The 27,913-nt window shown below is 38.7% G+C and overlaps 1 protein-coding gene across 1 annotated transcript; it reads right to left on the reverse strand.

The window, feature by feature from the left end:
• Nucleotides 1-6,764: 6,764 nt before the first annotated feature.
• Nucleotides 6,765-7,757, reverse strand: LOC109163582 (protein FAR1-RELATED SEQUENCE 5-like). Its single transcript, XM_019312330.1, has one exon. The coding sequence runs from the start codon at nt 7,755-7,757 to the stop codon at nt 6,765-6,767; it is 993 nt and encodes a 330-aa protein (XP_019167875.1).
• Between the last annotated feature and the right edge of the window lie 20,156 nt (nt 7,758-27,913).

The following is a 27,913-nucleotide window of genomic DNA, read 5'->3' on the forward strand; positions in this document are numbered from 1 at the left end:
TCGAGGGCGACGTGGAGTTCAAGAGGAATTTTGCTGTGTTGGCGATTAGCACATTGGCTTCACCCATGGCGAATGGTTATGCCAATCAGCGTGTGTTCACCACTTCGAGGACGTGGATGGGATTAAGAATCTGAATTGGTGCAAATTCGTGATTGATTGTTTGTTGATAGGCATGAAACGTGGATTAAGGATAAAACAGCCATTTATTGGACCTATGTATTCTTACTGGTAAGGATTTCATAATCAGTTTCATAAGCAGTTAGACGTTTTCCATGTGGTAACAAAGCTAATATGTGTCTTGTTATTAGCTTCTTTATGTGGATAGGTTGGTTCATGGTGAGAGGGTTGTGCTAGGCCTTTCCAGCTTTACGTGGATGGTCAACGAGGTTGTTGAAGGCTAGGGAACTTGAGGAGTTCAGGAGCGGTGGATTTGGCCGTGGTGAGGTAGTTGGTCCATATATTATGGAGGTATGTATGTTCCCTATTTATCCTTTTGTAGGGTATGGGTGAGTATGTTGCTCATACTGTTTATGTTATGTTTGTAGGTGCCTAATGCAGTGGGGATGATCTTGCCAAGGTAGTTTCGTTTTGGACCGCTCCCATTATTGTGTCTCGTTATATTTTGTAGTTTAGTTTATAGTAATACATAGGTTTTCGCTGCTGTTTTTTTTAGCTGTAACAAGCACGTTGGTTTTTATTCTTTGCAATGTAGGTTTATGGTATGTGCATACATATATTTGTGTCTGCATTTTACTATATAGTATGTGCGTATACGAGCTATGTGCAGTAGCATATTGAATAGCATGTGCATTTAACATAAGATAGTGCATTTGCTAGATAATGGTTACTTTTATCGTATGTTGGCGTTTAAATGTGTTACTATATGTTTATTGCATAGTTTGTGCGTTTAAATGTTAGTGTCTGTGCGAGTTGCCTTTTACTATATTTTTATTGCATTCTTAGCAAGTGCATAGCATGTGCATTTTAATATTACCGTACCCGGCAGTCCAGATCAATTATGCTCTAGAATAATTCATAGCATATGCGTTTAGATGTAGCGTCTGTGCGCCTTGCATGTTAGTTAATTTTGTTGCATTTACTAGCAAGTGCATAGTCAATATTATGTTAGTGCATATTACTGGGTAGGTGCGTATCAGATCCAATGTTAGTGCTTTTGTTAGATAAATGGTTACTATATGTTATGTTGGGGCGTATCAGATATATGTTACTATATTTTTATTGCATCGTTTGTGCGTTTAAATGTTAATGTCTGTGCGAGTTTCTTTGCCTGTTAGTTAATTCGGTTTGCATTTATTTGCAAGTGCATTAGACAATCTTATGTTAGTGCATATTAATTGGCTACGTGCGTATCAGCTCCATTGCGTGTGCATTTGTTAGTTTGTGCGTTTAAATGTTAGTGTCTGGTGTGAGTTTCCTTGCCTGTTAGTTAATTTGGTTTGCATTTATTTGTGTTTGCATTTAGATGTAGCATCTGTGCGTCGTGCCTGTTAGTTAACTCGGTTTGCATTTTACTTGCAAATGCATAGACAATCTTATGTTAGTGCATATTAATGGGTACGTGCGTATCAGCTCCATTGCGTGTGCATTTGTTAGATAAATGGTCATTGGGTTTGCATTCACCAGATATATAATATGCACCAGATATATGTTAATATATTTTTATTCCATCGTTTGTGCGTTTAAATGTTAGTGTCTGTGCGAGTTGCCCTTGTACTATATTTTTATTGCATTCTTAGCAAGTGCATAGGCAATGTTATGTCATTGGGTTTGCATTCACCAGATATATAATATGCACCAGATATATGTTAATATATTTTTATTCCATCGTTTGTGCGTTTAAATTTTAGTGTCTGTGCGAGTTGCCCTTGTACTATATTTTTATTGCATTCTTAGCAAGTGCTTAGCAATGTTATGTTAGTGCATTTTTAAGATAGTTTTTGTTTTGCTGAATTCTTGCTTAACAAATTTGTAGACTGAGGCAGAGATATACGCTGAAAAGACGGACGCACTAGCTCTAGCTCTTGTGGACATGATGGAGTTCATGGATCAGCATATCGGTCTACCTCGGCCTCCTGAAGCTTTTGATAGGCTTGTATTGGGCGCTCGGAAATTTATGCAGGTGATTGACGGTGTGGACCCTCCTGCGCAGCAGGTACGGATGATGCGACGGCTGCTGGTGCACTCAGCGGCCGACGAGATTTGGGACAACCCGGCAAATTTAGATGCTGTTGACGCGGTTGTTACAGCTGCTCAGCAGGGGAAAGTTGGAGTTGAGGAACTGCCGCCCCCCCTCCGTGACACAGCAGATTCCTTCTTCTCCCCGTACTGCATGTGCGGGTTCTGACACCGCTCCGTGCGTGGAGACAGGTGGTGATGCTCCCTCGGAGGTTGTGCCTGGAGTTGGTACGCCCAAAGCCGTAAGTAAGGTAGTACGTCGGCGCAGAAAGGCTAGGCGTTTTTAGCCTGTTGTTTTAATTCAGTTATGGTTCTAGAATGTCCTTTTTTTGTGCTATTTTACCCGTAGGTATCTTGTTGCCCTTTTGAACTATACCGGGGTATGCACGGTGATGCATGTATGTTTAACTATGTTGGCAGGATGGATGTATTTTTGTGTTAATATTTCATGTGTGTTTATATTTTGTATGTTAATGATTGAGTATTTTAGTTTGTGACTGGTTTATTGTCGCCCATTGGCTGACGCGGACATTCCCTCGTTTAGTCTTGGGTTGACTCAGGATACGTCTCCGGTGGGATTTGGATTGTCTCAAGATTTGCCAACCCAATGTTGGGAGGTGGTGGATGCTATTGTCCGTGAATATGACGTACGTACGCCAAATGTCGTGCCTCGTGGTTGGTCATCCGCCCCATGTGGTTCAGTAAGTACAAACATCGATTTTATTCACACATCGAGTTTACATTGTGGGTATTGCATGGCGTGCGATATAACGTGATTGAGTAAGCGTTTGGGAGGGGGGTGCTGGCAGGTGCGTAATAACATTAGACTGGCTGCAATGCGTCACCCACATTGGGTATGTGCGTATTAGTTGCGGGGTTTTGCGGCACACATATGGAGTATGTGCGGCCCACTGATTTCATTGTGCGGTAGGGAACTGGTTGTTTTAATTTCTAAAGCCTGATTTTACTCTACGTATGTAGGTCCGTGATCACCAAGTATCAGCTATCCGTAAAAATTCACCACTTAGCTTGGGAGTACGTATTGCGGGGGGTCACAAAAGGCCCCGGCACGATGGTGTTCCTGGGGGGAGTGCAACGAAGGTGACTCCAGTGGAGGTACGTTTTCATTTTAATGGGATGCGTCACCCATATTGGGTATGTGCGCATTAGGCTTTAACGCCGGGGTGGTGCGATACACAAACGTGGTATGTGCGGCGCACAGATTGTCACTGGTGCGTTAGGGACTGGTTGTTTTAATTTCCATAGCCGTATTTTCCCCTATGTATGTAGGCCCGTGATCACCAAGTATCAGATGTCCGTAAGCCTTCATCACTCAGCCTGGGAGTACGTATTGGCGGGGGCAACAAAAGGACCTTGCGCGATGGTGTTCCTGGGGAGAGTGCAACTAAGGTGACTCCGATGGAGGTACGTTTTCATTTTGCTGCAGTTTGTGTAAATGTTGTCCGTTTATTTGTAGGAACTGGGTTTATATACCCTGAGGCTTACTTGTATTCTTTTGGTTTCATAGCAACGTATACCAGTACTGAACCCGCCTATGGTTGTATGTAACACACCGCGGTGTCTTGCGCCCGTGAAGCAGCCGCGACAAACAACTAGCAACGTACCGGCATTGAGAACGCTTGACTTGAATTCATACGATCACCGGACACGCGCACGTGCCGCGAACGCTCTAAGTGTCAACGCACCCGATCCGCAGGCAATCTATGATTGGGTTGCTAGATCTAGACTTAGCGACATGTATTACATCCCTTTTTGCAGCCTACTTTCGTTTCATCAATCCCCCCCTTTAGTGGGTTCTAACCGCCCGTCGCCTGTTCATTGACAGGGATGAGGAGCTGTTTCTATTTAGTGGCCGATCTGCACGGAGGGAAGAATTTCGTTCACTGCTTGAAGGTCAGGAAGTACTTGTGGGCATAATAAATGCCTGGGCATGTGTGTTGAATTTTAAGGAGATATTGAGGCCTCGTGGGTCACCCTCGAGGCTATTGGTGTCGCTTACGACTATGATGAGTTAACGGACTATTGTTTTTTAGTTCAGGTTTTGTTATGTCTTGGTTAGTGGTGTTGACTTAGGTTGTATTCGCATGAATCAGTTGAACACAGTTGTAAATGTTTCTGCACCACGTGGTCGGCGTCTGCAGTGGTTTACGGATTGCATGGTCGAGGAGTTGAACACGTCTCCGTTTAACTCCTGGGGCGACATTGATCTGGTTAGTGTTTATTTTTTGTCCTTGTTTTTAACCACATTCGGTTGTGATTAACTTTCTTGCATTGCAGTTCATATTTCCAATACTTCAAGCTGGTCACTACTACGTTATTGTAGTGGATTTTAGACGCATGCGTTTCGATGTGTTAGATAACTCTTCTGTTGGTGGCCTCTCACTAGACAAATATCTTGACATACCTGACCTGCTGATATGCTTGATTAACAATTTGGTTCTAATTGTACATTTAATATACACATGTCTAGTCAAAATCACCAGTGTGTAGACACATGTATTATTTATTAACACAATGTCATTTGTGTAGCATGAGTTTTTTACCGTTTTCCTGGAGGATGTGGAGGCCACAGATCAGTTTATGAAGGTCACTACGTTCATACCTCGTAGGGTTCGCCTATCATGTCGCGATGCGAAGAACAAAGTAGATTGCGGTGTGTTCGCGATGCGACACATGGAGTCTTATGCTGGACAGCCCTATGCGTCATGGGATTGTGGTCTTTGCGGGGGTGACGCACGTGCATTGCTTGCTTTACGCAAACGCTATATGTCCGAAATCCTTCTGTTTCAGAACAACACCCATCGTTGAACGAATTTCAACTCCGCCATGAGATCAATTGTTCCGTCTCGTTGAACACCTCTATTATATACATTGCGTTTATTATTACATCTCTAACTTTATGTATTGTTTTGGTATTTCTGTTAGGATTTGGAATAGACCAGATTTCTGTTTTGGTATTTCTGTTATGCGTATGTGCATACATATACATTGTGTCTGCATTTTACTATATAGTATGTGCGAATACGAGCTATGTGCAGTAGCATATTAAATAGCATGTGCATTTTCATATTACGATGCGTATATAGTAAAATGCATAATTTTATGTCAGTGCATATTAATGGATAAGTGCGTATCAGCTTCAATGTTAGTGCATTTGCTAGATAAAAGGTTATTTTAACTTATGTTAGTGCGTATCATATATATGTTACTATATTTTTATTGCGTCGTTTGTGCGTTTAAATGTTAGTGTCTGTGCGAGTTGCCTTGTATTATATTTTTATTGCATTCTTAGCAAGTGCATATCATGTGCATTTTCATATTACGGTACTCGGCAGTCCAGATCAATTGCATTAGGTTAGATAAGTTTATTGCATTTACTGGCAAGTGCATAGTCAATCTTATGTTACTAGCAACTTTATGTATTGTTTTGGTATTTCTGTTATGATTTGGAATAGACCAGATTTCCATTACAAATATTATACGTATTTCCATTACATTATTTTTGTGATTTGATCAGTGCATAGTAGACCAACGACATTTCATACATATAAACGCACTAACTACGTTAATGCACCAAAGAAAAGATTAATTTAACGGTGCATCGACTGCTTGAAACAAACGCACAATTTGTTTGTACTAAATCTGCCACCCAATCATATGACTAATATGCTGTCAACAATCATAACCGTATTACGCAGCCAATTTATACTTCCTTCGCACATGACATTTTCGTTACGCATATAAGCACGTACCTATCGACTACAACGCATTCCATACATGCAATCTATGCGTACTAACGCATATTTGGTAGCGGAGCAGTCCAGACATTTGTGTTATACATTTGTTTTACTACATCATAAAAAATCAGGCATTAAAAAAAGTCAGCACATCACAACTTCTAAGTCCTAATCAGGTAAATCCAGATGGGAAATACGGAACTGCCAACTATAAAATGGGAATGCTGGGAAAAAAGCTTAATGCCTACAGAGTTGGTCAAACAAGATATGCATATTATAAAAGCTTCCCTGGTAACATTTTCCTCAAAAAAATGGGAATGCTGGATAAAAACATACAAAAAGGTGCACGAGTTTCAGAATAAACGATCTCACAAAAAACTTCCAGAATTGCATGCTATAGCTAATAACACGTCTACTTCTGCGGGCAGCTTTTACTGTTATGCCATCTGCCATGCCACAAGTTTTGCACGTGCGCTTCTTCCTGTTTTGCTCCTTCATTGCCAGCTCTTTAGCAGACCTCATCCGTTTACCCGACCCTTTGTTGCTTGTCACCGGTGGTTGGTGCACAGTAATCGTCTCAGGTGCGGGTACGCCACAGTAAGACTCCATGATCGCTTGTTTCCCACTAGCTGCATCCACTTGGACTTCTTCGTGCCCGCACCAAGTTGTCTCCATATCCGATAGAACAGAACACATTTGTTGCAATTTTAAACTGTCCCCCTTGGCAATCCCCAAACACCTGTAGAACGTGTTTATTACATCTGATGCTTCATTACTCGTTGTGGCCCCTCCATATCCATAGTTCCTCAGTTAATCTTCATATTCTGTTATTGCGTTGCGTGTCCATCGCGGGGTGATCTGTTGCGGCGGTATGGTATCAACCCTCTCATATATTAGCACTGCAAAAGCGTGTCTACACAATAGACCAATCCTTGTATACATTCGGCAGGGGCAGTGCGTAATCATTGTCACATCCTCAACGGTCAAACCGTACTGTGTCCCGCGCTTATCATCCACCTCATAAGTCTTGATGCCGTCACCGATTGTCACTGCTCTTACCCGGCATTCAAAACAACCTGCAATAATTTCCTCCTGGACATCATAAAAAACTGTTAGTGTGTACAGTTTGGATGCATGTCGTTCAATTCCCAGTGGTGTTTTGAAAGGGGGAGTCTGTGCGTTGCTGGCACCACTAAGATGTGCGTGCGTGATCCGTTGCTTTCGCACTGTACTCTCAAATCGGATGAAGAATTCTGTAAGGCAAAGGTGCTTGTTAGTATTGCTTCTGAAAATTCTATTCTCAGCCTCGGACCGGGATGTAGTACGTAGTAATCTGCCCATAAAAACTCCTTCAAAACACGCAGGAACCCATGACGCACGCTCATCATACATATGTTTCAGCCACGAATTTTCAGTTATGGCATATTTTTCCATTACAGCTTTCCATGCATGCTCGAAATTTGCAGTAGTTGAGGCGTCGTTCCATACTACAGTATTTAGCTCCCGTCTAAACTCTTCGTTCCTCGCTAGGTCAGTGCCCACTTTATCACCCACCTTTGTCATTATATGCCACATGCAGTACCGATGACGCGTTTCAGGGAATTCTTGTGCAATTGCAACTTTCATCGCCGGATCTTGATCAATTACAGTGATTGCGGGGGGGCTGCCCATTGCGTTTTTGAAGTTCTTTAATACCCAAATGTACGAGTCCACGTCCTCCCGATCAATCAGGGCTGCTCCAAATGTCACGCATTTCTTATGGTTGTCGATCCCGGTAAATGGGACAAACACGAGGCCGTACATGGGACATCATGGTGTTAGTTTATTTCAATATAAAAGTTAGCGTGACTCGGTATCATGGTATTTGTAAAACATGTTAAGGAGAATGCACAAACTTGTACAACATTATGCACCCACCACTGCTGAACATTTAATTATACTATCGGACACTACACACATACACACATTTTTACAGTGGCGCACATGAAGAAAATATAGCTTTCTGAATTAATTTCTGATATCAACGGGTATCAACAAAAACGCACACACTCTGTGATTAGTACGCTATCATCAGTGCTATTAAATATCGAGGGTCAAATATATACACACACACACACAGTAACATTAATTCGCATATTTCTGGTGTCCGCATATAGAAAAAGTTATACAAGGTTCAGAATTTCTTACCGGTTAGTCTTGTACGTTGCATCGAAGGACACAACATCTCTAAACGCACTGTAATGTTTCCGCGCCACACCATCTGACCAAAAAATCCGTATCAATTGGTCGTTATGGTTTGCTTCGTACTCGAAGTACATGTCAGGGTAGTCAGCCTTGATATCCAGGTATTTGGATATTACCATTTGGCAGTCTCCTCCGTGCATGTATGCCAAGACTTCCCGTCGGTAATTTTTGAAATCTTGTTGTGTTGCTCCAACGTTTTCTGTTCCACCCACAACCTCTGCGTATATTTCAAAGCTTTTGCTCGAGCCCACATTCACCTTTGCGCAATTTGTTATGAACTGTTGGTGACCAACATCCAATTTCCTATTTACTTTCAAGAACGGTTTATAGCTATCATTGCACAAACAGTGTGCGTGCCCCTCTTCGAATGTCGTGACTAAATACCTCCCCGCACCGTCTATTTTGAACACAATCTTTGCCATGCACCGGACTCAGTTAGATGGCTTACGACGTTTGGTCTTTTTTCCAATTACCGTTTCTGGTGGATCCGATTTTTTCCCCGCTTTGTAACCTTCACGTGAACAAACCAGTTTCTTCCTTAAGATAATGTTGTACTTGTTCTTTTTGTCTGAACTGCGGCGCACATCAAAGCCTGCGACAGAGGCGTAATTGTTATAGAACTCAACACCTTCGTCTAATGTTGCAAACAATTGCCCAACAAATGGTTTTATGGATGTGTCGCAAGCCGTCAACCAAATCTTCGTTCCACTCGGGGATATATTCATATAACAATGTTCTTCGTCGACATCGCCCCCCGTAGTTGGCGCACCTGCCACTCAAAAGTAAGGTAATTAAAAAATCGACGCACTCAAATGCACTCCGGCGTTCCGGTAATAACCATTCGACAAAAGCAGGTATATGCACAGACATAACAGTGTTTACGCACGGACTGGTGGAAACCAAAAAAATAAAAAAAAAAAAACACCTCGGACACAGGCGATTTTGTCTATTAGGCAGTACGGCGCATGCACTGGCCAACGTATCTTTACGCTTAGGCCGTTGGATAGTCGGGTATCGAACAACCCACAACCCCAGCCTAACTTGCCTACTAGGTTCTAACGGCGTACGCACAAGCGGGTCGTCCTTAACGCTCACAAATATCGTCGGTCATCGACTACCCTTGTTCAGCCGTAAACCGTTTCGAGAAATCATGGAAATGCACAGACTTAGGCGTGTATATGCACTTACCTGTACTGCTACTGTCCATTTGCTGCAAGTCCGAAAGTGTTGTTCCTGCCTTCACACATCTACCATTGTTAACGTTATTTCATTCTTTTAATCCTTTTCAAGATACAATCATTTAATTTCCATCATCAAAAGCATCAAAAGATGATTCATATTCCTTTTAAATTAATTCATTAATTAAATCAGCTAACCAATTTACTAATCTAACCTTACCATAGATAATAACTGAAAATATATCTTTTAATCTCAACCATAGATGGGAATCTAATCAATGGGTATTATTAGGCCTCATGGGCTCATCTATTAGGGGGGGTGCACCAGATCCAAAGCCTATATATATATATATATATATATATATATATATATATATATATATATATATATATATATATATATATATATATATATATATATATATATACTATATCTACTATACTAATAAGAGCCCAGGAGAGTTAGGCCTATAAGGGGTAGAAAAATGGCGGTCAAATTTTTTAATCAAATGAATGGCTCAGATTGATCAGATTTTATTTTTTCCTTAAGATTTCCTAATTTATCAATATGATTATCCGTTAACTTTTTCGTTAAATATTATCTTTTCCGTTAATTTTTGTTAGTTCACCGTTAACTTACTCATTGATTTCAATAAGAAAGGTCTTAGGTTCGAACCCCTTCCCAATCAAAATTGGCATAACTAGTACTATTTTACTCTTATTAAATTAATAATAATTTAGTAGTTACAACAAAAAATAATACATATGCATTTCTTTAATTTAGAATTATGTGTCTACAATGTCTTTATTCAAAAAAAATTTATTCATTATCAATAAATTAAATAAGATAAATAATTTCATTTGTTATATTATATTTATTTTTCTCCAATATAAAAATTATTTACATTCAAATTCATCAATTGATTATATTCGCTACATTGTCTCTACAATGTCTTTATTAAAAAAATTTATTCATTATCAATAAATTAATTAAGAGAAATAATTTTATTAATTATATTGTCTTTATATTTCTTCAATGTAAAAATTCTTTACATTCAAATTCATCAATTGATTATATTTACTACATTGTCTATTATCTTTTTTGTGCACTATTTTTTAATTAAATATCAAAATGATAATACAAAATAATGCTATATATTTATTTACCAAGTATTTTATTAATACCATGAAATTTTTTTAAAAATATAATTAATAAAGGCAATCATATTAACTACTTGAGAGATTTGTTGACAAAGAGAGTATTCAAATCACACAACAAATTGACGTGAGAACTACCTCGCAATGTCCTTATTTGACAATCAGCAGTTAGTGGTTTGTGTTAGCGGATTATATTAGCGAATTTGACCAGGGAATTATATCAATAGTTAGTAAAAAGATATTTAAAAGAAATTAGTCATTTAGATTAACATGTAAAATGACCTAAGGGTATAAATATATTTAATAATAATAATAATAATAATAATAATAATAATAATAATAATAATAATAATAATAATAATAATAATAATTGTTTTAAAAAAATAAAAAAAATAAAAAAATATAATTAAGCAAATCATATTAACTACTTGGGGATTTATTGAAAAAAAAAGAAGAGTATTTGAAGTGAGAAACTATCTCGCAATGTCCTTTTTTTTACAATCAGCAGTTAGCTCTTCAATATTAGTATATATTTAATATTTTATGTCCTAATTTTTATTTTTTCTCCCTTATGTCCCGGATTTGATTTCAACCATACCTATACAATTATTTTATTGACAATTAATCAATCTTGACTATATTATCTTGCATTTGTAAATTTAGAATTGCCTATTTAAATACGGAAATATAACATTCAATTATCTATACATGAACAATTCCAATATAATCTTGCCTTGATATACTTTAAAGTACTTATTAAAAAAAAACATTGGGCATTATCCCAATCGCGCAATGCGCGTAAAAAACTAGTATGTATATATATATATATATATATATATATATATATATATATATATATATATATATATATAGAGTAAATACCCAAAATGGTCCCTCAACTATAGCTAAATTCATAAATTGGTCCTCGACTTTCAATTTTAACTAATTAAGTCCTTATCTTTGCAATTTTGACACGATTTGGTCCTCCATCTATTTGACCGTTTGTTGACCGCGATCTTTGAGGATATATATGTAGTTTCACGTGCAAAGCTCAAGAGAACGCTCTTGGAGGTGACATCGTTGTTTCGGAGGGGGAAGTGCTTCTCCGCTTGCTGCTTGGGGATCACGAGCCAGTTCAGCTTAGAGAACGCTCTTGGAGGTAAAAGCGCCGTTTCGGAGGGGGGAAGTGCTTCTCCGCTTGTTGCTTGGGGATCCCGAACCGATTCAGCTTGCCTACATCGCTTGCAGTCACGGCTTTCTCGAAGAGCCACTCCAGGGACTTCGGCGATCTATCTATCAAAAGCTATAATCTCTCCGACATGGGGTGCAGCGCCGGCAGTGGATTCAAATGTAACAGTGCGGTCTAGAAATGCAACCGGAACCTTAAAAAACCGACGATGGACCATGAAGTTACATATATATCCTAAAAAAGTGCAGTCAACACACGGTCAAATAGACAAAGGACCAAATTGTGTTAAAATTGCAAAGTTAAGGACATAATTAGTTGAAATTAAAAGTCGAGGACCAATTTGTGAATTTAGCTATAGTCGAGGGACCATTTTGGGTATTTAGTCATATATATATATATGTATGGAGCTAGAAATTATGTTGAGGGGGGCAAAGAAGTTGGATGGATTCATGAATTTTTTTCAGTGGGGAAAAAAAATTAAAATAAAAAAGAAAGTTTGAAAAAAAAAAAAATGAAACACTTAAGAAGTATAACAAAAAATATTGTTGGATATAGCAAAAAATAAAACATATTAAAACTTTATAAAAATATTTATAACAAAATATGAAACATAATTAATTTGATAAAATAATTCGAATATAAAGCACATTATAAATTGCACATTCCATTATTAATATAAAGAAAGTTATATATACATCTCATTATTAATATAAAGAAAGTTATATATACATCTCATTATTATTAATATAAAAAAGAAAGACATCCCATTATTAATATAAAAGAAAGTTATATATATCATGCTAAAATTTAATTGTGTTGAAAATTGTGACTATGCCAATCCAAGGACTAGAACCCAAACCATTTTGAAACTAATACACGTTTCCTACCACCATGTCTACCATAGCATTTGTTTGAATAATCTGTTTTATAATACTTATACTAATAATGTACTATATATACATATTATATACAAAGGCTATATATAGGGTATGGTGAGGGGGGTGAGGGGGGGGGGGTAGCTGCCCCCTTGCCCCCCCCTTTGGCTCCGTCTTTGTATATATACTAGTTTTTTACGCGCATTGCGCGATTGGGATAATGTCCAATGCTTTATTTTTAAAAAAAATAAGTACTTTAAAGTATATTAAGACAGGATTATATTGAAATTGTTCATGCATAGATAATTGAAGGTTGAATTTGCGTATTTAAATAGGTAATTCTTCTCCCAAAGGTTGAGTCCCCAACCCCAAGGGCCCCCCACACTCCGACCCGACAGAGCATTGTGGGAAGTTGTAAATCACGGTGACTCAATGGTTCAGCAGACAGGGCCAAATGCTGATACCCACAAGGAATCTGCCCACTTTGGACATAATTCCCGCACTGCCGCCGCCGAGGTTCAAACCTTCGTATCTTCTCCCAAATACTACCCACTAAACCATTGAGCTAAGCCCGTGCGGGTTAAATAGGTAATTCTAAGTTTACAAATTCAAGATAATATAGTCAAGATTGATTATAATTGTCAATAAAATAATTGTATAGGTATGGTTGAAACCAAATACGGAACATAAGGGAGAACAAATAAAAATTAGGACATAGAATATTAAATATATACTATTATTGTTTGAGGAGATTCCGACATTAGAATTTGTGGTTAAGTTATATTAAGACTTTAATATTAGAATTAGATTAATGGTGTAGTTATAATTCTATATTAGACTTTAATATTAGAATTAGACTAACAGTGAATTAACGGAAAAGTTAAATGGATAATCATATAATTAAGTATAAATTAGAAAATCTTAAAAGAAAAAATTAAAACCTGAACAATATGAACCATTTATTTGATTTAATAATTTGGCGGTCATTTTTTCTACCCAATGTTAATAATTAAATAAATTCGCTGGTCAAATCCGATAGTATAATCCGCTAACGCTAACCGCTAACTACTGATTGTCAAACAAGGACATTGCGAGGTAGTTCTCACTTCAATTTGTTGTGTGATTTGAATACTCTCGTTGTCACAAAATCTCTCAAGTAGTTAATATGGTTGGCTTTATTAATTATATTTTTTAAATTTTTTCATGGTATTAATAAAATACTTGGTAAATAAATATATAGCATTATTTTGTATTATAACTTTGATATTTAATTAGAAAAATAGTGCACAAAAAAAATAATAGATAATGTAGTGAATATAATCAATTGATGAATTTGAATTAAAAATTTTCACATTTGAGAAAAATAAAGACAATATAACTAATGAAAATATTTCTTTTAATTAATTTATTGATAATTAATAAATTTTTTTTCACTGAATAAAGACATTCTAAGGATAATATAGCGAATATAATCTATTAATAAATTTGAATCTAAAGAATTTTTATATTGAAGAAAAATAAAGACAATATAACTAATAAAATTATTTCTCTTATTTAATTTTTTTTTTTTGAATGCTACTAGCTCTATTACATTGTAGTATCTGTTCATATACTTTCTCAACCTACTGAAACACAAGGAACTAATAACGCCTCCACTGAGGCTCGAACTCACAACATTCCAAATGGAAGTCCAACCCGGGTACCATTGAACCACATAGTCCTGGCTCTTATTTAATTGATTGATAATGAATAAATTATTTTTTTTTTGAATAAAGGCATTGTGGACACATAATTCTAAATTAAAGAAATGCATATGAATTATTTTTTGTTGTAACTACTAAATTATTATTTATATAATAATTTAATAAGAGTAAAATAGTGTACTAATTATGCCAACTTTGATTGGGATGGGGTTCGAACCTAAGACATTTTTTTTTATTGAAATCAATGAGTAAGTTAACGGTGAACTAACGGCAATTCTTAAAATTTTAACGGAATTACTAACGGTGTGTGGGTATTTTAGGAAATTTTAGTGTAAAATTTAAATATGATCAATCTTTTAATTAATCTAAGCCATTCCTTTGATTAAAATTTGTGACCGCCATTTTTTCTACCCATTATAGGCCTAACTCTCTTGGGCTCTTATTAGTATAGTATAGTGTATATATATATATATATATATATATATATATATATATATATATATATATATATATATATATATATATATATATATATATATATATATATATATATATATATATATATATATATATATGAGTTAATATCATCTAAGGTGCTCCGAATATAGTGGTTTTGCCATGTTTAGTCCTAAACTTTCAAATTGACCATTTGTGGTCCTTCGACTTTCAAATTTAACCATTTATGGTCCAAGTTCACCACCCATGGTCCTTCAAGTTTCGAAATATAACCAGTTGCGGTCCTCTTGAAAAGACCATGATTGGTTAAAATTTAATAGTTGAAGGACCATGGGTGGTTAACGAGGACCACGAATGGTTAAATTTGAAAGTCGAAGGACCACAATTGGTCAATTTGAAAGTTTAGGACTAAACGTGGCAAACCCACTCTACTCGGAGGACCTCGGATGGTATTAACTCATATATATATATATATATATATATATATATATATATATATATATATAGGCGAGTACAGGTGCGGCAGTGTTTTACGATGTGGCGGTGCGGCAACACCAATAGTTCAACAAATATGCACCATCAACGTTAGGAAAATACACCACAAAAATCAGAGTAAACAGAGCCCCGCATCACCAAACACACACCATTAGGTGTGAGTAAAAACACCATACACTGTTTGGAAATACACAATTGGGGGTGGTGAGTTATATGGTGTATTTTTTTTGAATCTGTTGTGTATTTTGTGATGTTTTATTGCATTTCATTGTGGTGTGTTTTTCTTACACTGTTGGTGTATTCTGGAATTCTGCCGCACCGCCGCATGGGAAGACCCCGCCGCATTTGAACTTTATTCTATATATATATATATATATATATATATATATATTATTTTTGTTGAGTTTTTTTTAAAAAAAAAAAAACAAAACTGAAATATATTAGATCAACGACAAAATACAATCAGGTGGGAGAGTAATCCACACCCCAAGGACAGATGAAGAACCAGCAGCCTGTGCAAGCACATGTGCCACGTGCCTTTTGACATAGTGAACAAGTACGTTCCCGATGTCTCGTGCAATGACACGACATTGCTCAATGATCAAACCTACATAAGAGTGGTCCGGACTAGTAGAACTAAAGCTATTACAGAAATTTAGACAATCTGATTCTACTACGAAACGCGTTGCTTGTTGCGTCTTAATCCATGATAGAGCTTCTCTCGCCGCCCTCACCTCCGAACAATAAGGATCCCGAATGTAGCGAAGGCTGCCACTACGCGCCGCCACAAAACCCCCGAGGTGATCACGAATGACCGCTGTGACAACGCAAAATATAATTTTTATAAATCCGATTTTAAGAAATTCAAAAATAGCAATTTTCACTCTATAAAAATTTTTGTAATGAAATCGGTGTTTGAATAAATTATTTTGAGCTGCTTTTAAATAAATTCAACACCGGGGCTTATTTTAAATCTAAAATCTTAAATCCTCGGGTAGATTGCGTATCTAGTTTTGGATCTGAAAGTCAATCTGAGTGAAACCGAGAGGAATTCGAGAAACCTAAACTAAGTGGTTGTCTAGAAAGTATTTTTGGAAAAATCTATTTTGACCCCCCAACTATTTAAAATCTCATTCCTAGACTTTGGTCCATGTTGTAAGATAGACCACAAGCTTGCCTGATATTTTGTAGAACTCAAACAAATGACCCTTTAGCTCTCCTCCAATCATGAGCACTTCTCCTAGGGTTTTGGACCCTATAAAACGCCTCTTTAGCTTCATTGTGTAGAAATGAGTAGAAATGCTAGAATGTTGTGTGTTTGAGCTATTGGATGACTTGTTGATGTTGTATAATGTGTTGGTGGTGTTTTGGATGTGGAAAAATTGTCTGAAAATGATTTACAGATGAAGAAGAAGACTCTGGTGCACAACACAGTGTGCACCAGATAGAGTCACGGGCCTAGCCAACGGCCCATGAGGGGAGCCACTGGCTAGGGCCGTGATGGGACAGTCCTAGGGCACGGCCCTAGGCAAGGGCCGTGTCCCTAGGCCGCCGTTAGCCAGCTCCAGGCGGCGGGCCTCTCCTAGCCCCGCCGTTAGGACCGTTGCAGGCCTCCTGTGCAGTGGTCGGGCCCTTGTGGCTCAGCTACGTGTCATTTCGAACCAGGTGTCACGGGCCCTTGTGGCTCGGTACCTCGTGATCGTCTTGACGCACGTTTTGGCTTTGATTTAGTTGAATTTGGATTAGAAATGAGCATGTTATGATACAATTTGTGAAGGAATTGTTTACTGCAAATTGCAAATGTGATGTATCAGAGCTATACTGTCTGTGGGAATTGTTTGTTATCTTCCTGATGCTATTTGAGTATTGAATAGAAAAGCATGAGCATTTTGTGAATGAGAATTGTTAGAGAAGCATGACATGAATGTGTTTTATGTCCAATGGAAATTGTAGTTTTTTGATGAGGTGAACAGAACATGTTAGTTTTAATTCCAAGCATTAATAAGTGTTCATTGAGAAATTCACATTAATATAGAATTGAAGTATGTTGTGCAGTAGATTAGATTCCAAGCATATCATGTTTTATAAGTGCATAAATGACCAACGTGAGCCTAAGTATTATTTTCTAAAATTCATGAGCATGTAGTATGTCAGTACCTTGTTGCATTGAGTAGTTGTTGAGATGTGACATGCAAAAGTTTGGTGCATGAGAGATATATATATTATCTATATCAGTGAGTTCTTGGAGGGCCCGTTGGGACTATGTCCTTTCGGAATAAAAGAGAAAGTAACGGACTTTGCGATCCGACAGATTTATCATGTAACGCGGCATATTCCCACGTTACGAGGTTGGAGACTGCCCGCCAGGCTTGGAATCCTGGTTAGGGGGTGTGCACACTAAAAGTACGATACCTGATTCCACAGAGTATGAGTATTGGAACCACGAGATTGGTTCTGTGGGCGAGGTGATTATGTGGCCGGCTAGATTGCCGAGCCGGTTAGGTCCATTCACGATTCATGAAGACCAACCTCCCCACGAGTTAGAGGTTCCGTAGTTACGGATGTGGCGGATGCACGAGATTGCACCGTACGCTAGGGATTCGTTGCGGCGGAGTACCTGCCTCTAACAAGAAGAGAAATGAGAAGTATGAGAAAGTTTGAGCAAGAAAGATATCGAGTCAAGAGAAAGAAAGCGAGTCTTCGTGACTCTAAGAAACCTCCACAGAAAAGTATTCTATTTTACAAATGAGTGTATGAGTATACTTATAGTATTGCACGAGATTTCATAATGAGAATGTTTGCACGAGATTGCATTTGAGTATACTATTGCACTAGTTTGCATATGAGAATGACTAACCGAGATTGTATATTGAGCATGATTGCTTTAGTTGCATTTTGATGTCTTATATATCTAGTTTGCATGATGAGAACTTGAAGATAATTTCGTATTGGTTGTTAGTATGAGATTGATTGATAGCATGAGTTCGTTGTGATGAGATTTGTTATGAGAAATATGTGTTGGAGTATATTTATGTTGATGAGTTTTATATATTTGAAGCATGCCTGTTGATATTATAGGTTGCAAGCAGATAGAAAGTCTGTGATGTATCTTATAGTTGTCCAAGTGTTGAGATTGGTTGATTAGAGTTTGTAAACAAATGTTTTTCCAAAGTATATACTGTAGTACTTTACAGGGTTGAGTGGAGTTATACTTAGCGTCGTGCTAACGGGTGTTTTCTATTTGTCTATTTGCAAAACCCCTTTCAGGTGGGCCCAGCGTTTGAGAGTTGTTCGCGTTAGACTAGTTTAGTAGTTCCAATAGTCTAAACTTTTGTTTTATTTTATGATGTTATGGATTATGGTTGTAGACTTTTATTTTGGATTTATCGATGTAGACACCGGGGTACTTTTCCCCAAGTTACTTTAATGTAGTAAATTTCGGATGTTAGTTTGACTCGATGTTTAGTTTTACCCTTAGCATGTGCAATCATCGTGGGAAGGTGGTTATGGCGTTGACATTCCCACTAGGTTTGTTAATTAAGTTTGATTTTCTGCTGCATAGTTTATCTTAATTTGGTTTTAGATCTTTAATTAAGTTTAAGAAAAGTGGGGTGTTACAAGTTGGTATCAGAGCGGTACGAATCGCGGAAACTTAGGAAGTTTGACCCATAGGATTAAGTATAGAAACTCTAAGTGAAAGTCCTAGGAAGTACAAGTTAAGGAAAGACCTTTAAGTTGAAGTCTTAAGAAGGACAAGTTAAGAGGAGATCTCTAAGTGAAATACTAGGAAGGATATGAATAGGGAAAGAGCCCTAAGTTATGAATTTGAGATGAGAAAGACTCTAAGTTCAGTGATCAAGTATGAGAATCAGAGTTAAGAGAAACTCTAATTATCAATTAGTAACGCGGTGAGGTTGTGAGTTTTCCTTGCGTTTGCTTAACTGTTTATGTGCTTTATCAATGAGTTTAAAGTGTTTTTGCTTATCTTTTGAAAGTAACGTAGAAAAGTTATCAGTGAGAAGTTGAAAGTGAAAAACCAAGTGTTTTAAAGTTAAAAGCTAAGAGTTTGAAAGCTGAAAGTAGAAGTGAAAGCTAAAAGTGAAAAGCTAAGGAAGCTAGAAGTTAGCATGTGAAAGAAAAACCTTGTGAAGTTGATAACAGTAAGAAGTATACAAGTTTATACCTATGTGTGTTTGTGTGCTTTGTTTGTTTAGATCTGTGGTTGTTGTACCCTAACAGTGAGCACGTGAGCTCCTTGTCCTTGAAACCTATTTTTCACTCCATATATGAACATTCATTGTGTTGATCGGTTGTCTAAGCATATTCCTTGTTCATATGCTTGGTTTTGACGTCGAATCTTGAGTATATTGTTGTGCTTATTGTGTCAATCTTCTATTCTAAATTCCTTGTTGTTGATGACATGATAATCCTTGAAATTGTATCATCGGGTTTGAGCTTATGCTTTCTGGAAATTTTCTCGTAGCCTGTTATTGATTCCTGAGTCATTCTGATTACTTCGAGTTTGCTTTCAATGTCTATCGAAGCTATCTAATGTCTAGAGTTGAGTATGAGAAGTTGTTTTGTTTGAGTTGAGCCTTGAATTATTGCTAATGTCTATTCTTGACATTCCACGATTTATTGTTGAATCTGTATCTAGAATGCTTATAAATTCTTTCTAAGTATTCTTATGACCTATCGTTGACTTGCAATGCTAGTATAATTGAATCCTGAAGTTAGTATGACCTTGTTGAAAGTCTTATTCTTGGAATCTCATTGTATTTGAATTAAGCTTATATTCCTTGAAATTCATATTGTTGGAATCCATTGAGTTGTTGAGTCAAGATCTATTCGTTGTTGTTATGCCATTGTAATATGTATTTGTTGAGTTATTCCTATGAGCTTACATCTGCTGAGTATTCTTGAAAGTGTTTTGTTCTTGAAGGGCTATTTTATTGACTATGTATCCTTTTTGTACTCTCAGATTCTGTTGCTAACGTCTTGAGATTGTCCATTGTGGTATTCTTTCTTTGTTATTGAGCTATTGAGCTATTGAGCTAATGCTTCGAGATCATCTCTCTTTTATATCTTCCTTTGGAATTCACTAGTGTTGATCTATTGCTTGAGATTAAATCCTTATTGCATCTTTATTCGGAATCCGTTAGTATTGAGTTATTTCATTGAGATTATTCTTTGATGTGTCCTTCTCTTGGAATTCGAACCACAAATTTTGTTTCACAAGACTTTGTTGAATCTTGGAAAATCGTGACTTTGATAATCATGACTTTGGTCGTAACCAATAGTACTCTCGAGTTTCAAATTTAGAAACCTCTTACTTTCTTCCTTGTGAAGTCAAATTCCTTGAAATCAAGTGTACACATATCTGGTGAATTCAAGTTTGTTAGTTCAGCAGTTGCCTCGTTTAGCCTTGTTGTTATCCTTGAAAAGTGAAAGTTAAAAGTTAAAAGTTGAAAGTCTAGAGTTAAAAGTTGCGAATTATGTGAAAGTTGATAATGTGACAAGTATAAGAGTTATGCGTATATCCTGTTTGTGTGCTTTGCTTGTGTGATCTTTGCTGTTGAGAAAAGAAAGTTAGAAGTAATGAGATCTTTTGTTGCGAAGAAGTGAAGTAGTAGCGCGTGCATATCTAGTCAACCGAAGAGCCTGATGAAGAAGGTTACTCTACGTGCGGGTTGGAGCCAGTTGTAGCTGTTCTTAATCGAGTTGATCGGCATCATCGTCTACAAGACCCAAGCTAACCCCAAAAGTTGAAGAGAATCTTCATGCAACTATAGGCAAATATGAAGAAAAGGAACTTATTAGAGGCTAGAGGTTATGGTTAAAGATCCACAATTGTGCAAGAAGACAAGTGTAAAGGTTGATGCAACAAGAAGAAGTCAAACCCATTCAAGTGGATGCTTTTGAGATCAACGGTGAAGAGAATTTCAAAGATTAAACTCGAAGGTTAGAAGTAAAACTTGAAGCTCCGAGAAATTGGACTTAAGGTTGGATAAAACAAACGTGAAGGTGATTACATCTACCTTTGAAGAGATGATGAATGGATAAGTTAGGAGTTGTGAACTCCGAAAGAAATGAAGTTTAAGATGATTGACATTGACTTTGGACTTGTGAGATATATGAAGGTGAGGAGAAAAGTTGTAAGTGGGTCGTGTGTCTTATAAAGTACGAGGAACTAAGAATTGAATTAAGTGAGAAAAGAGCAAGTTAGGGGATGTGAACTTGGAAATGATAAGTTGTGAGAGAGTTGAAAGAAAGGAACTTAGTGTTGAGATTGAAGAAGTGGTAAGAACGATAAGAATAAGGAAGTAACAAAGAAACTTTGAGTTAGTGAATTCTAGTAGTTAGATTAAGCTTAGCACCTTAGTTGTTTCGATGCTTGTTTGGAACTCAGAGATTCCATTTCTTCTTAGTATTCCAAGAGAACTCCTAAGCCAATTCTTGAAATTCTTACCATCTTTTCGAAATCTTCCGTTCTTAGAAAATCTGTCTGTTCCTTCTAAGTTTTGGGACGAAACTTCTTTTAAGGGGGGTAGAATGTGACAACCCAAAATTTAATTTTTATAAATCCGATTTAAAGAAATTCCAAGGTAGTCATTTTCACTCTATAAAAATTTTTGCGATGAAATCGGTGTTTGAATAAATTATTTTGATCTGCTTTTAAATAAATTCAACATCGGGGCTTATTTTAAATCTAAAATCCTAAATCCTCGGGTACATTGCGTACTTAGATTTTGATCCGAAAGACAATCTGAGTGAAACCGGGAGGAATTCGAGAAACCTAAACTAAGTGGTTGTCTAGAAAGTATTTTTGGAAAAATCTATTTTGACCCCCCCAACTATTTAAAATCTCATTCCTAGACTTTGGTCCATGTTGTAAGATAGACCACAAGCTTGCCTGATATTTTGTAGAACTCAAACAAATGACCCTTTTGCTCTCCTCCACCACGAGCACTTCTCCTAGGGTTTTGGACCCTATGAAACGCCTCGTTAGCTTCATTGTGTTCTCCTGATCTCTTCCTTGTTTCCCTTCAAGCTCTTGTCTGCCAAAACAGTAAGTATTAGCATTTATCTCCTCCATTCATTTTCCACCCCAAGGTCCCCTTCTCTCTTAGCTTTCAATCTCTGAGGTTTGTTTAGGCTTGACTTGTGATGTTGTTTGAGGTGTCTAGGTGATGATGGAGTGGTGTATGATAAGAGTGGATGCCGAGATTCACACAAGGAAGAAGAACAAGAAGAAGAGGCAACAAAGGTATAACACCATGGACTCCCATCTTGATTTTTGGCTCTGTGAAGCCTTTGTTTTATGGGTAGAAATGAGTAGAAATGCTAGAATGTTGTGTGTTTGAGCTATTGGATGACTTGTTGATATTGTATAATGTGTTGGTGGTGTTTTGGATGTGCAAAAATTGTCTGAAAATAATTTACAGATGAAGAATAAGACTCTGGTGCACAACACAGTGTGCACCAGATAGAGTCACGGGCCTAGCCAACGGCCCATGAGGGGAGCCGCTGGCTAGGGCTGTGATGGGACAGTCCTAGGGCACGGCCCTAGGCAAGGGCCGTGACCCTAAGCCGCCGTTGGCCGGCTCCAAGCGGCGGGCCTCTCCTAGCCCCGCCGCTAGGACCGTTGCAGGCCTCCTGTGCAGTGGCCGAGCCCTCGTGGCTCAGTTACATGTCGTTTCAGACTAGGTGTCACGGGCCCTTGTGGCTCGGTACCCTGGGATCGTCTTGACGCACGTTTTGGAATTGATTTCGTTGAATTTGGATTAGAAATGAGCATGTCATAATAGAATATATGATGGAATTATTTACTGCAAATTGCAAATGTGATGTATCAGAGCTATACTTTCTGTGGGAATTGCTTATTATCTTCCTGATGCTATTTGAGTATTAAATAGAAAAGCATGAGCATTTTGTGAATGAGAATTGTTAGAGAAGCATGACTAGAATGTGTTTTATGTCCAATGAAAATTGTAGTCTTTTGATGAGGTGAACAGAACATGTTAGTTTGAATTCCAAGCATGAATAAGAGTTCTTTGAGAAACTCACATTAATATAGAATTGAAGTATGTTGTGCAGTAAATTAGATTCCAAACATATCATGTTTTATAAGTGCATAAATGGCCAACGTGAGCCTAAGTATTATTTTCTAAAATTAATGAGCATGTGCTATGTTACTACCTTGTTGCGCCAGGCTTGGAATCCTGGTTAGGGGGTGTGCACACTAAAAGTACGATACCTGATTCCACAGAGTATGAGTATTGGAACCACGAGATTGGTTCTGTGGGCGAGTTGAGTATGTGGCCAGCTAGATTGCCGAGCCAGTTAGGTCCATTCATGATTCGTGAAGACCTACCTCCCCACGAGTTAGAGGTTCCGTAGTTACGAATGTGGCGGATGCACGAGATTGCACCGTACGCTAGGGCTTCGTTGCGGCGGAGTACCTGCCTGGCACAAGAAGAGAAATGAGAAGTATGAGAAAGTTTGAGCAAGAAAGATATCGAGTCAAGAGACTCAAGAGAAAGAAAGCGAGTCTTCGTGACTCTAAGAAACCTCCACAGAAAAGTATTCTATTTTACAAACGAGTGTATGAGTATACTTATAGTATTGCACGAGATTTCATAATGAGAATGTTTGCACGAGATTGCATTTGAGTATAGTATTGCACTAGTTTGCATATGAGAATGACTAATCGAGATTGTATATTGAGCATGATTGCTTTAGTTGCACTTTGATGTCTTATATATCCAGTTTGCATTATGAGAACTTGAAAGCATGAAGATAATTTCGTATTTGTTGTTAGTATGAGATTGATTGATAGTATGAGTTTGTTGTGATGAGATTTGTTATGAGAAATATGTGTTGGAGTATATTTATGTTGATGAGTTTTATATATTTGAATCATGCATGTTGATATTATAGGTTGCAAGCATATAGAAAGTCTGTGATGTATCTTAAAGTTGTCCAAGTGTTGAGATTGCTTGATTAGAGTTTGTGAACAAATGTTTTTCCAAAGTATATGTTGTAGTACTTTACAGGGTTGAGTGGAGTTATACTTAGCTTCGTGCTAACAGGTGTTTTCTATTTGTCGATTTGCAAAACCCCTTTCAGGTGGGCCCATCGTTTGAGAGTTGTTCGCGTTAGACTAGTTTAGTAGTTCTAATAGTCTAAACTTTTGTTTTATTTTATGATGTTATGGATTATGGTTGTAGACTTTTGTTTTGGACTTTTGGATGTAGACACCGGGGTACTTTTCCCCAAGTTACTTTAATGTAGTAAATTTCGGATGTTAGTTTGACTTGATGTTTAGTTTTACCCTTAGCCTGTGCAATCAACGTGGGAAGGTGGTTGTGGCGGTGACATTCCCACTAAGTTTGTTAATTAAGTTTGATTTTCCGCTGCTTAGTTTATCTTAATTTGATTTTATATCTTTAATTAAGTTTAAGAAAAGTTGGGTGTTACAACCGCCCCGAAATAAACGCCTTGTTCGGAAACGGCCGCATAAACACTGCACTTTAAGACTCCATCCGGTTGTCGTACCCAGTGTACTGGCTCAGGTTGAATTTGGTGGCGTATTGCTGGTCTTGGTGATAGAACTTCCTACCACGTAGAGACGAGGCCATCAACATGTCGCTGGAGGTCCTCCATAATCCAGCTCTTGCTATTTCACACCACGTTATTGCGAGTTTTCCAAATGACCCAAACCCTCGCCGCCGGATATAGCATTGACGTTCTGGGCAGTGTGCCTATGCTATGCTCCATAAAGCCTGCAAAGCTCTGCCCTTGGAGGATGTTGTCTGTGCCCCATAGATGACGAGACACCAGGCAAGTACCAAAGAGGTGGTTGACCGTCTCGTTGTCGGATGCACACAGGGAACACCCCCCGCCGATCCACACACCCTTCGATCATAAAGTCTCACGTACTGGTAACATACCTCTCAAGCAGCGCCACAACAGATTTTTGATCTTCGGTGGTACTGGAAGTCGCCAAAGCTTTCCCCACTCTCTGAAGTTCGAAAGCGGGTAGTGCATGGTGCGCTTCGAAGTCTGAATGTGATAGCCGTGCTTGACGGAATAAATCCCTTTGACATCGTGAACCCAACACCAATCATCCGGATACTGTGGCGATAAAGGAGTCTTGAGAATTCTATCAACATCTTGTGCCAGAAATATGTCTTGAATCACTTCCAAGTCCCATGTACCTTCATTTGCCATCAAGTTACAAACTTTTGCCCCGCGAAGCTCGTTCACGCACGGTGTACTTAAAGCCACTTTGGCTGCATCGGCCACCCATGGTCGGCCCCAGATGAATGTATCTTTGCCATCACCAACACGACGAACAGCACCTTCACGCAGAATGGTTTGCCCCGCATGGATGCTCCACCATAGATAACTTGGGTTGTGGCCAATATTTGCCTCCAGGAAGCAGACATCTAGGAAGTATCTTTCTTTGAGGATCCGACTCACTAGCGAATTGGGTTTGGATAGTATACGCCAACCCTATTTCGCTAGAAGAGCAATATTAAACTCGTGTAAACGCCTGAATCCCAAACCACCTGTATGTTTCGGGACTGCTAGACGAGACCAGAAAGCCTAATGGATGCCACGACCACTGTTGTCCCCATTCTCCCACCAGAACCGGTTCATGGTCTTCTCGATCGAGTCACAAACACTTCTCGGCAAAAGGAACACGGACATGGCAAAAATCGGCATCGACTGTGCAACGCTTTTTAAAAGGATCTCCTTCCCTGCTCTCGACAACAGCTTCTTTTGCCACGACATCACTCGTTCTCTTCCTCGTTGTTCGATGTTTTTAAATACAAATGTTTTATTCCGGCCTAGGGATGAGGTAGGCCAAGGTATCTCTCGAAATCGTTGACATGCTGCACTCCAAACAGAGTCGCCACTTGCTCTCGCGTGTCCGGCGTGGTGTTAGTGCTGAAAAGAATGCTGGACTTGTCGTAGTTGACTGCTTGGCCCGACACCCGGCTGTACAGCCCTAGACAATCCCGTACAGTTCGGGCCTACCTATCATTTGCCTTAAAAAAAGAGAATGCTATCATCGGTAAAGAAGATATGTGAGACCGGAGGGGCTGCTCGTGTCACACGGATGCCATGAATGTTGCCCCGGGCCTCCTCCTGTTGCAGCAATAACAATAAACCCTCTGCACAAAAAATAAATAGATACGGGGACAACGGGTCCCCCTGGCGAATGCCCCGAGTTGGTACAACTGACCCCACTATATCTCCGTTTACTACAATATTATATTTCACTAAACTCACACACATTAGCACAAGGTCATGCCACCCTCGAGCGAACCCCAGCGCTAATAACATACCCCTTAGGAAACCCCACTCCATCCTATCATACGCCTTGGCCATATCAAGATTCAACGCTGTCCACCCCACATTACCTGAACGTTTACCTCTTAGAAAGTGGCCCAATTCCCCGGCCACAATAATGTTATCCGTTATCAATATGTCTGGAATGAACGCACTTTGAGATGGCGAGATCACCACTTCCAAAACCTCTTTCATCCTATTGGCCACGACTTTTGCAAGTATTTTATATGCCACATTGCAAAGAGCGATGGGTCGTAAGTCTGACACACGCTCCGGATTGTTCTTCTTTGGAATCAACACTACATTGGACTCGTTTAAACCTGTCGGCATACTACAACTATGGATGCAATCTTGCACAAACTTGCACAAGTCCCCCCCCCCCCCCCCCCCCAACAATAGTTCAGAAGTGTTGATAAAACGAATGAGACATACCATCTGGGCCCTGTGCCATGGAAAACAAAGCTTCTTTTACTTCCTCGTCTGTAATAGGCCTCATCAATTGGTCGTTCATTGTTGCAGTTACTCGACACTCGGCACCCTGTCCACCATCTCCTTGTCGCAAGGTGACGATGTGAATATGTCGCCATAATAACGTAGAATCTCCGCATGCATGCCTTCACTTTCGACCTAATCCCCTGCTAGATTCCGGATACGTAGAAGGTCGTTCCTCTTTCGACGACTTGACGCAACTTTGTGGAAGAATTTGGTATTAAGGTCGCCCTCCCGGAGCCACAATTGTTTGGATCTCTACCGCCAATACACTTCTTCCTGGGCAAGGAGTCTACATAATTCATCCTCTGCACACCAGTATGCCATTATATCTCTGTCTAGTCTGCTTCCCCTCAGATTCTCGAGTCTACCCTTCAACCATTGTATCTTCTTACCAAATTTTCAGAAGTATTCTCCGCCCCACCGCCACAGGTCTTTGCCGCAGCAATCTACTCGTTGTTGGAATGCGAGGTCTCGGGAGAAGATCCACGAATGTTCCACAACCTTCCTGCAATCCCCGTCCAGTAACCAAGCGGCCTCAAACCTAACTTTTCTTGTACTCCTGCATTCTGGCCTGTCCTCCAAAGCTAGCAAAATGGCACTGTGGTCGGAGTGTATCGTCAGCAGGTTCTGCACCACAGCCTCCAGATATAAATCACACCAAGTAGATGATGGTACCGCCCGGTCGAGGCGTTCCTTGACCCAATGCTCCGTACCCGGCCCTTATCCCACGTGAACTCATAACTTGACATGCCTAGGTAAGACAAAGCGCAATCCTGCAATGCTTCATTGAAACCCCTCACCAAACTGT

The sequence above is a fragment of the Ipomoea nil genome, unplaced genomic scaffold, assembly GCF_001879475.1.
Source record: "Ipomoea nil cultivar Tokyo-kokei standard unplaced genomic scaffold, Asagao_1.1 scaffold3030, whole genome shotgun sequence".
In the NCBI taxonomy this organism is placed as follows: domain Eukaryota; kingdom Viridiplantae; phylum Streptophyta; class Magnoliopsida; order Solanales; family Convolvulaceae; genus Ipomoea; species Ipomoea nil.